We start from the raw sequence: 11,537 nt of genomic DNA, 5'->3' as shown, positions 1-11,537 counted from the left end.
AACCAACGTAATTAGAACAATACAAATTGTCATACCCTGGCTGTCAGCCAATCAGCATTCATGGCTCGAACCACCCAGTTTATAATAACATTAAAAACAGTAGTTGCTTTAAAGTTTTTTAAAACTTCTTGTGATTATAATCCATACATTTTTTTCCCATTATACCAACTATATAAAATGTGCAATTCTTCTACGGAATACAGTACATGTGATGTGGATCAAGGTTAACACTGATTATAGTATTTAAAGCTGGACTCCTTAATGGTGAAATTGACATGTTCGTTTGGGATATTACAACAGAAGTTCAACGTACTGCCAACAATGAAACCCCTCCCATGCACGATGGAACAGAATAATATATACTACTACTACTACGATTGATTGTACCACACTGTTTCGACGGCACCTCACCTTCGTTTCATCCATAAAACCAATAATAAAGGTGCTGTTTTGCCTAATGCGTATTCCATCTTGAAGGGATGTACCACAGTTTTTACTAAGGGCTGTTTTCATAGACCTACATTAGTATTCTCAACATGAAAACATTTTTTTTTCTTTAGCTATGGTCAAGCTAAGTCGAATCAATGTATGTAAAGCAGAACCACAATGATCAAACCACAATTTTCTACTAAAGGATTTCTTTATTTATATATATATATTTTTTTAAGCACTTTCCAGAACTAGTTAGTCGAAGTGGTTTCTAACCATGGCCAAACAACGATAAGATTTTTCAGTGGTCTGTATAAAATAAGTGCAGTTTGGTCCAGGTAAGTTTAGGGCTCGATTCAACCCGGATCACGGAAATTATAGCGCGATTTGAAATTCAAGCGTCATTTCCGATTGAGCTGACATAATGCAGCATTTACTGTGAACGCAGGAAGATTGCCTTTAAATTGATATCGCACTGTAGAGCGGCTCTTCGGCGCTACGGATTGAATCAAGCCCCTCAATGTAGGTCTGTGAAAGCAGCCCAGAGAGATGTAGAATACTATTACAGAACTAACACACTAAAGACAACATATTTGGCCATCTTATACTCTAGCCCAGGTTCCAGTCTGTTTGTGCTATCATTCCACTCCTTGTATGACATGAAAGTCTGGATTTCAGGCTTTACTCTAGAGCTTAGTTATTTGCAAACCGGAAATCAAGACGTGGCAAAATAAATACATTTAAATGAACTAATGTACGTCGCCCACCACCAGGGATTTGTATGGTAGACATCATTTACGTGTTTATATTTATCCTTTTAGCAGTTGGAGACGAGTAGTAGGGGGCATCAGAGCAGGGCTGCGTTCAACAGGCTAACAAAGTTGTTGGAATGTTCAGATAGAAATACAATATCTAGAACCGACAGGCCTCTCTGATGTGTAGAATACAGTATCACGCCAGCTCTATTCATAACATTTCTGTCTGCAAAGCTCCACAACATTGTCCTACTGAACTTGCCCTCAGGGGTGCATTCGGAGAGGTGAAACCTATTCTATTCTACATGACAGACAGACAATGATATTGGTTCTACATAGGTATTTATATCTGAACTTTCTGTAACGTTGTCCTTATGAACATGACCCAGAGCTAGCTGGCTGTAACAGGGATAAAAGGGGTCTGTCTACATGGCTGGACAGCCCTGTGTGCTCACAGCTCCGTGTACTGACAGGGGTTTAGAAAGCATGGCTGGTCGCTGGTTCAGGACTGCTCTCCGAACACAACCATGGAAGGAAGGCAGGGCATCGGGGAGGCCCGGCACATCAACACCATCTAGAGGAGAGAGAAGAAGACCACAGAAAATGCTGAGTTGCAATACAGAAAGATAATTTTAAAATGGGGTTTGTATGTGTGGCAAAAACACCGTCTCCATTTCACTTTTTTGTATCCCGCAAGGTACCCACACACAGGTTAAGATTTAAAACCATTGTATCATTACCTTAATTATTAAAATGTTTTACTTCTGAGATAAATATTTGTCATGTTAGTCCAGACCCCAGTGAGCATTGAAGGTCCCCAAGAACACAGTAGCCTCCATCATTCTTAAATGGAAGAAGTTGTGAACCACCAAGACTCTTCCTAGAGCTGGCCGCCCGGCCAAACTGAGCAATCGAGGGAGAAGGGCCTTGGTCAGGGAGGTGACCAAGAACCAGATGGTCACTCTGACGGAGTTCCAGAGTTCCTCTGTGGAGAAGGGAGAACCTTTCAGAAGCTTCTATCTCTGCAGCACTCCACCAATCAGGCCTTTTTGGTAGAGTGGCCAGACGGAAGCCACTCCTCAGTAAAAGGCACATGACATCCCGCTTAGAGTTTGCCAAAAGGCACCTAAAGAACTCTCAGACCATTAGAAACAAGATTCTCTGGTCTGATGAAACCAAGAATGCCAAGAGACAGGTCTGGAGGAAACCTGGCACTATCCCTACGGTGAAGCATGGTGGTGGAAGCATCATGTTGTGGGGATGTTTTTCCGTGGCAGGGACTGGGAGACTAGTCAGGATCGAGGGAACGATGAACGGAGCGAAGTACAGAGAGATCCTTGATGAAAACCTGCTCCACAGTGCTCAGGACCTCAGACTGGGGCAAAGGTTGACCTTCCAACAGGACAACGACCCTAAACATACAGCTTCGGGACAAGTCTCAGAATGTCCTTGAAATAATTCCACAAATTAACTTTTAACAAGGCACACCTGGTAATTGAAATGCATTCCAGGTGACTACCACATGAAGCTGGTTGAGAGAATGCCAAGAGTGTGCAAAGCTGTCATCAAGGCAAAGCGTGGCTACTTGGAAGAATCTAAAATATAGAATATATTTGTTTAACACTTTTTTGGTTACTACATGATTCCATATGTGTTATTTCATGGTTTTGATGTCTTCACTATTATTCTAAAATGTAGAAAATAGTAAAAATAAAGAAAAACCCTTGAATGAGTAGGTGTGTCCAAACTTTTGACTGGTACTGTATGTCTGTATGTTTATGTATTATATAGTATCTCTATGGGTGTCCTCACCTGGTATGGGGTTGTATATACACTGAACAAAAATATAAAAACGCAACATGTAAAGTGTTGGTCCCATGTTTTATGAGCTGAAATAAAAACATCTCAGAAATGTTCCATACACACAAAAATGCGTATTTCGCTCAAATGTTGTGCACAAATTTGTTTACATCCCTGTTAGTGAGCATTTCTCCTTTGCCAAGATAATCCATCCACCTGACAGGTGTGGCATATCAAGAAGCTGATTAAACAGCATTATCATTACACAGGTGCACCTTGTGGCTTTTAAGCACTTTCCAGAACTAGTTAGTCGAAGTGGTTTCTAACCATGGCCAAACAACGATAAGATTTTTCAGTGGTCTGTATAAAATAAGTGCAGTTTGGTCCAGGTAAGTTTAGGGCTCGATTCAACCCGGATCACGGAAATTATAGCGCGATTTGAAATTCAAGCGTCATTTCCGATTGAGCTGACATAATGCAGCATTTACCCAAAACATCCCCCCCGAACCCAAAACATCTTCCGGCGGCCAGCCCCCCCAACCCAAAACATTTTCCCGCGGCCATCCCCCCAACCCAAAACATCTTCCCGCGGCCAGCCCCCCAAACCCAAAACATCTTCCAGCGGCCAGCCCCCAACCCAAAACATCTTCCAGCGGCCAGCCCCCCACCCAAAACATCTTCCAGCGGCCAGCCCCCCAACCCAAAACATCTTCCAGCGGCCAGCCCCCCGAACCCAAAACATCTTCCAGCGGCCAGCCCCCCCGAACCCAAAACATCTTCCAGCGGCCAGCCCCCCCCGAACCCAAAACATCTTCCAGCGGCCAACCCCCCAACCCAAAACATCTTCCCGCGGCCAGCCCCCCAACCCAAAACATCTTCCCGCGGCCAGCCCCCCCAACCCAAAACATCTTCCCGCGGCCAGCCCCCCAACCCAAAACATCTTCCAGCGGCCAGCCCCCCAACCCAAAACATCTTCCAACGGCCAGCCCCCCCAACCCAAAACATCTTCCCATGCCTCCTACAATTTTGTGCCGATTTGCTTCATTCTACGACACGGACTGTCCTCCTTCCCCAGTGGTTAGCATGCTAGCTTCAAGTGCCAGTTGATTAGGGTTTGCTCCCAGCCCGGTCAGCCATATAGGGATGGAACTCGTACATTACATGGCTACTTCGTAACCCGTGTAAAAGTGACCCTTCACCGTGGACACTCTCCAGCTGATTTTTCTCTTTCCTCCACTATTCATACTTTTTGTTCTATTGCTTACATTGGATGTGAGATCATTTATGGCACGCATGCCCAATGTAGACATACAGTATCATGGGATTAGTGTTTGGCCTCGTGGGCATGTCCAATGCACTTGTACACGTGGCTTGTCATTTCAATACTGAAACAAGATTAGCAAATCCTCACACGTTGTTTACATTTGAATTGATACTATTAGAAAGAGGAAAAGCAGACACACATCTGAGATAACGTGGGAATCATTTGAAAATAACTTGATAATAATAAATCATTTGATAATAACTAAAACAAAACGGCTGATCCAAAGCAGAGCAAAGTGGGTTTGTCTTTTCATTAATTAATGAGGCTAACCATGTCGAAGGATGCCAGATTAGATTTATAATGAGGCTAACCATGTCGAAGGATGCCAGATTAGACTCATGATGAGGCTAACCATGTCGAAGGATGCCAGATTAGATTTATAATGAGGCTAACCATGTCGAAGGATGCCAGATTAGACTCATAATGAGGCTAACCATGTCGAAGGATGCCAGATTAGACTCATGATGAGGCTAACCATGTCAAAGGATGCCGGATTAGATTCATAATGAGGCTAACCATGTCGAAAGATGCCAGATTAGATTTATAATGAGGCTAACCATGTCGAAGGATGCCAGATTAGACTCATAATGAGGCTAACCATGTCGAAGGATGCCAGATTAGACTCATAATGAGGCTAACCATGTCGAAGGATGCCAGATTAGACTCATAATGAGGCTAACCATGTCGAAGGATGCCAGATTAGACTCATAATGAGGCTAAACATGTTGAAGGATGCCAGATTAGACTCTTGATGAGGCTAACCATGTCGAAGGATGCCAGATTAGACTCATAATGAGGCTAACCATGTGGAAAGATGCCAGATTAGATTTATAATGAGGCTAACCATGTCGAAGGATGCCAGATTAGACTCATAATGAGGCTAACCATGTCGAAGGATGCCAGATTAGACTCTTAATGAGGCTAACCATGTCGAAGGATGCCAGATTAGACTCTTAATGAGGCTAACCATGTTGAAGGATGCCAGATTAGACTACTACAGCTGTCATGAAATGGATTAGTGCAGGCCCTATAGCTTTGTAATTTTTTTAAGTTATTTAACTAGGCAAGTCAGCTGAGAACAAATTCTTATTTACAATGACAGCCTAGGAACAGTGGGTTAAATGCCTTGTTCAGGGGCAGAACGACAGATTTTTACCTCGTCAGTTCGGGGATTCGATCTTGCAACCATCTGGTTACTAGTCCAACACTCTAGCCACTAGGCTACCTGCCAGCCCACAATGAAGGTAGGCCTTAAAGATGACATGCTCAAGGGAGAGACATTATTAACAAATATCACCATCACGAGGTTGTGCAGAAATAAATATTTTAAGGTTAATTTAATTTCAATTCAAAATACCTGTTGCTTGAAATAAAGTTGCAATTTGTTTGCTTCATGTTATGTATCACCCTGGTGTAATTATATGCAGTTCAACATTATCACCACAAGGTGTCAGCGCTAGCATTTGTATTATTGTTTAGCTCTACTAGCTAGATGTAAACAAACAGCTAGCTAGGTCTCGTAATGTGAGGACGATAATACATGCCTAGCACAAGCTAGCGGTTCATTACAACTAAAGTATGTTTCTTAACTGAAACTAAGTGGGACGGCAGGTAGCCTAGCGATTAGACTGTTGGGCTAATAACCAAAAGGTTGCTGGATCGAATCCCCCGAGCTGACAAGGTAAACAATCTGTCGCTCTGCCCCTGAACAAGGCAGTTAACCCGCTGTTCCCCGGGAGCCGAAGATGTCGATTAAGGCAGCCCCACCTCCCTGATTCAGAGGGGTTGGGTTAAATAAGGAAGACACATTTCAGTTGAAGGCATTCAGTTGTACAATTGACCCCTTTCCAATGCACCTGGGTAAAATATAGTTGTGTTTTGGAGGAAGAAGACAGAGAGCTAGGAGAGACAGATTGGTGAGGGGAGAGAGAGGGGTTGATTGTGAGCTAATTAGTGCTGCTAGCTAACTTTTGATTTAAACAATGTGGCCGTTAAACATTGGACTCATATACTAGCTACATTTAGTTTAGTTATATTGATGGCTGTCGTGAGAGAAATTAATCTAGCTAGCTACATTTAGTTTAGTTATATTGATGGCTGTCGTGAGAGAAATTAATCTATCTAGCTACATTTAGTTTAGTTATATTGATGGCTGTCGTGAGAGAAATTAATCTAGCTAGCTACATTTAGTTTAGTTATATTGATGGCTGTCGTGAGAGAAATTAATCTAGCTAGCTACATTTAGTTTAGTTATATTGATGGCTGTCGTGAGATAAATTAATCTAGCTAGCTAGCTAATGAGGTAAGCTGATCTTTCTCGAACTTGAAAGCACACTAGCTTTGCGGTTATTTGCTGTGCTAGCCAAATGTAGCGAACACCACCAGAGAAAACGGATAATAAAAAGGGAAACTAACATTATTTGATCGTTTGTTTAGTGGAATGAACTGGTAGCAACAGGTCAATGTGTGTATATAACTAGTTTTGTTCAGTTTTTTTTGGTTACGAACTTGTCATTTTTAGAGCTAGCTAGCCAACTAACAAGCAATCATGGCGCGCTGCAACGGTTGATGTTTACTGGGGAACCTTTTGGTTTACATATAGAACGTGTTATTCCTCTGACAGTTGAAAAGCTCTATAGTATCTCCATGGGGGGGTGTCCTCACCTGGTGCTCCCCCCAGGTACACAGCCTCCTTGGCCCCTGATGGTCGCCCTTGTTTGGGCCCCACACTGTGTTCACTGGCTGCATCCACATGGAGCTGAAGCACGTTGCTCTTCTTCACAACTACAGGGAGAACACCAGAACACAACATATCACTCGCACAGCCAATCAACCAATCAATCAATCAACCAATCAATTAACCAATCAAGAAACAAAAAAAATACTATTATTCAAGAATTTTTAACATTAATATCATATTGTTGCAAATCTCGAATGACAGGACGTTACAGTGCTAAAGAAGGTGAAACTATTTATTCCTTTAAACATCAAAATGTGTGTGTGTGTGCGTGTGTGTGTGTGTGTGTGTGTGTGCGTGCGTGTGTGTACAATATAACACTCACTTGTGATACTGTGCCAGCGTCCGTCACACAAGGATTCCTCTGGTGTGAAGGAGGTGTAGAACTCTCCGCTGCCACTGTTTACTGTGACAGTTACCGCTCCCTGATAAAGGTAGAGGCTGAGCTGTCGTCCAGCCCTGGTACCAGCATGCAGCAGGAGACCAGAGTCTGACGCCGGCCTGACCTCCAGCTGGACCTCCAGGTCCCGGCCCAACATCAGGGACTCATCTAGACAGAGAGAGATTATTCAGACTCAGACTTGACAAGGTCATGTGTCTTTTGTTGTTGTTGTCTCATAATGATAGAATTCCCGTTTTTTTCCCCCATCGATTATTTTCTTGACGGGTTGCAAACCCCCCCAAAATCAACATCCCAAATGTTTACAGATTTGAATCCAAATTGTTTCGGAGAGGGTGTAACAGAGTTAGACAGCAGGAAGAGAGGATGTAGTCTATACCTATAGCCATGTGTCCTCCCTGGGAAGAGAAGTATGCCCCAGGATGCAGAGCGGTCTGGAAGCAGGGTACAACTCCCAGGCTGGTGGAGGGACTGGCTGGCCTCTTCTCATTCAGTTCCAGGTCTCTCACACAGCCCACAAACCCTCCTGGACCTGGCATCTACATGGAGGGAAACAGACCATTGTTAAGGAACTAAATACCAGAGTGTTATGTCTTTCGTTATTCATTTACATTGTTTGTCTTATTTAATTCCTCTTTCCTTGTCTCTTTCTCAAAACAGAATAAGAGAATAATTACAGAGGGGAGGGAACTTGGACCTTCTCGGAAAAGGAGACAAGGAGATACAATGAAAAAGAAAGACAAATTTGGTATTGATATGTCGAATTCTAAATTATTCTGCTGTGAATGAGATGTGAAGAAAGGACAGTGAAGGAGAGCAGAGGACAGGCTGTATTACCGAGAGGAAAGGAGAGGAAAGGAGAGCAGAGGAAAGGCTGTATTACTGAAAGGAAAGGAGAGTAAAGGAAAGGCTGTATTACCGAGAGGAAAGGAGAGCAGAGGAAAGGCTGTATTACCGAGAGGAAAGGAGAGTAAAGGAAAGCAGAGGAAAGGCTGTATTACTGAGAGGAAAGGAGAGGAAAGGAGAGGCTGTATTACTGAGAGGAAAAGAAAAGGCTGTATTACTGAGAGGAAAGGAGAGGAAAGGAGAGGCTGTATTACCGAGAGGAAAGGAGAGGAAAGGAGAGCAGAGGAAAGGCTGTATTACCGAGAGAAGTGAGCTGGTGAGTGCTGAGGGAACTCCTCCGATGTAGAGAGGGGAACTGAGCTGGTTCTTCTCCCCCCCTGAGACCCTCTTAGACTGGGCATCGATCCCATCAACAATCAAACCGACCTTCTCTCCCTCCCTCTTCACAAACACCTGAACAAACACACACACACACATATACACAAGTCAGATACACATAAACCTCAGGCTAAATCTTGATTTAAAAAATCAGGAAAGAAGGGACAAAGCGACGATGAGACTACAGAGTCTGGCAACATAAGATAGATACTTCCGTACTGCAGAGCAGGGCTTGTAAAGTAAGCATTTCACCTGTTGTATTCGGCGCATGTGATTTTTATATTGAAATAAAGATGATAAATACAAGGATCTGTTCCACTGTACGTGACAATGATCATGTCTTTATTACATGACCTACCGTGTGCCACTGTCCGTCGTTGTACTTCCTGTGGCTGCGGATGGTGGTCTTCCTCTTCCCTCCGTTGATGAGGAGCAACAGGTGTCCGTCTGAGACAGACAGGGTCATCACAGAGCTGCCACTAGAACGTTCTAGTGATCCTGACACATAGAACACCAGGCCGTCTGACGAGTTCACACGCAGACCCATGGAGATGTGAGGCCTGAGGGGGGGAGAGAAGGGGAAGGTGAGATGCAGAAGAGCGGGGAGAGACGGGACAGTGACAGGTGAGTTACAGGTGGGAGAGACGGGACAGTGACAGGTGAGTTACAGGTGGGAGAGACGGGACAGTGACAGGTGAGTTAGAGGTGGGAGAGACGGGACAGTGACAGGTGAGTTACAGGTGGGAGAGACGGTGACAGTGACAGGTGAGTTACAGGTGAGAGAGACAGGGACAGTGACAGGTGAGTTACAGGTGGGAGAGACAGGGACAGTGACAGGTGAGTTACAGGTGGGAGAGACGGGGACAGTGACAGGTGAGTTACAGGTGGGAGAGACGGGGACAGTGACAGGTGAGTTACAGGTGGGAGAGACAGGGACAGTGACAGGTGAGTTACAGGTGGGAGAGACAGGGACAGTGACAGGTGAGTTACAGGTGAGAGAGACGGGACAGTGACAGGTGAGTTACAGGTGGGAGAGACGGTGACAGTGACAGGTGAGTTACAGGTGAGAGAGACGGGGACAGTGACAGGTGAGTTACAGGTGGGAGAGACGGGACAGTGACAGGTGAGTTACAGGTGGGAGAGACGGGACAGTGACAGGTGAGTTACAGGTGGGAGAGACGGTGACAGTGACAGGTGAGTTACAGGTGGGAGAGACGGGACAGTGACAGGTGAGTTACAGGTGGGAGAGACGGGACAGTGACAGGTGAGTTACAGGTGGGAGAGACGGGACAGTGACAGGTGAGTTACAGGTGGGAGAGACGGTGACAGTGACAGGTGAGTTACAGGTGGGAGAGACGGGGACAGTGACAGGTGAGTTACAGGTGGGAGAGACGGGACAGTGACAGGTGAGTTACAGGTGGGAGAGACGGGACAGTGACAGGTGAGTTACAGGTGGGAGAGACGAGACAGTGACAGGTGAGTTACAGGTGGGAGAGACGGGACAGTGACAGGTGAGTTACAGGTGGGAGAGACAGGGACAGTGACAGGTGAGTTACAGGTGAGAGAGACAGGGACAGTGACAGGTGAGTTACAGGTGGGAGAGACGGGACAGTGACAGGTGAGTTACAGGTGGGAGAGACGAGACAGTGACAGGTGAGTTACAGGTGAGAGAGACAGGGACAGTGACAGGTGAGTTACAGGTGGGAGAGACGAGACAGTGACAGGTGAGTTACAGGTGAGAGAGACAGGGACAGTGACAGGTGAGTTACAGGTGGGAGAGACGAGACAGTGACAGGTGAGTTACAGGTGGGAGAGACGAGACAGTGACAGGTGAGTTACAGGTGAGAGAGACAGGGACAGTGACAGGTGAGTTACAGGTGGGAGAGACGAGACAGTGACAGGTGAGTTACAGGTGGGAGAGACAGGGACAGTGACAGGTGAGTTACAGGTGGGAGAGACGGGACAGTGACAGGTGAGTTACAGGTGGGAGAGACGAGACAGTGACAGGTGAGTTACAGGTGAGAGAGACGAGACAGTGACAGGTGAGTTACAGGTGGGAGAGACGGGACAGTGACAGGTGAGTTACAGGTGGGAGAGACGGGGACAGTGACAGGTGAGTTACAGGTGGGAGAGACAGGGACAGTGACAGGTGAGTTACAGGTGGGAGAGACGAGACAGTGACAGGTGAGTTACAGGTGGGAGAGACAGGGACAGTGACAGGTGAGTTACAGGTGGTAGAGACAGGGACAGTGACAGGTGAGTTACAGGTAGGAGAGACGAGACAGTGACAGGTGAGTTACAGGTGGGAGAGACGAGACAGTGACAGGTGAGTTACAGGTGAGAGAGACAGGGACAGTGACAGGTGAGTTACAGGTGGGAGAGACGAGACAGTGACAGGTGAGTTACAGGTGGGAGAGACGGGACAGTGACAGGTGAGTTACAGGTGGGAGAGACGGGGACAGTGACAGGTGAGTTACAGGTGGGAGAGACAGGGACAGTGACAGGTGAGTTACAGGTGGGAGAGACGGGACAGTGACAGGTGAGTTACAGGTGGGAGAGACGGGGACAGTGACAGGTGAGTTACAGGTGAGAGAGACAGGGACAGTGACAGGTGAGTTACAGGTGGGAGAGACGGGACAGTGACAGGTGAGTTACAGGTGGGAGAGACGGGACAGTGACAGGTGAGTTACAGGTGGGAGAGACAGGGACAGTGACAGGTGAGTTACAGGTGGGAGAGACGGGACAGTGACAGGTGAGTTACAGGTGGGAGAGACGGGACAGTGACAGGTGAGTTACAGGTGGGAGAGACAGGGACAGTGACAGGTGAGTTACAGGTGGGAGAGACGAGACAGTGACAGGTGAGTTACA

The 11,537-nt window shown here is 45.9% G+C and overlaps 1 protein-coding gene across 2 annotated transcripts in view; it reads right to left on the bottom strand.

Moving 5' to 3' along the window:
- The window catches only part of lama5 (laminin, alpha 5), a 240,070-nt gene that overhangs the window by 262 nt on the left and 228,271 nt on the right, over positions 1-11,537 (bottom strand). For both annotated transcript variants that reach the window (XM_045692859.1, XM_045692860.1), the window contains exons 74-79: positions 9,028-9,229; positions 8,592-8,744; positions 7,825-7,984; positions 7,371-7,595; positions 6,973-7,092; positions 1-1,758 (exon numbers count right to left, since the gene is read on the bottom strand). The exon at positions 1-1,758 is cut by the window's left edge and continues 262 nt beyond it. In XM_045692859.1, coding sequence (XP_045548815.1) covers positions 1,610-1,758; positions 6,973-7,092; positions 7,371-7,595; positions 7,825-7,984; positions 8,592-8,744; positions 9,028-9,229 — 1,009 coding nt within the window. In that variant the 3' untranslated portion in view covers positions 1-1,609. The remainder of the gene's footprint in view (positions 1,759-6,972; positions 7,093-7,370; positions 7,596-7,824; positions 7,985-8,591; positions 8,745-9,027; positions 9,230-11,537) is intronic.

Source organism: Salmo salar, chromosome ssa13, assembly GCF_905237065.1.
Source record: "Salmo salar chromosome ssa13, Ssal_v3.1, whole genome shotgun sequence".
NCBI classification, from domain to species: Eukaryota; Metazoa; Chordata; class Actinopteri; order Salmoniformes; family Salmonidae; genus Salmo; species Salmo salar.
This window is presented reverse-complemented; position numbering and strand designations above follow the sequence as displayed.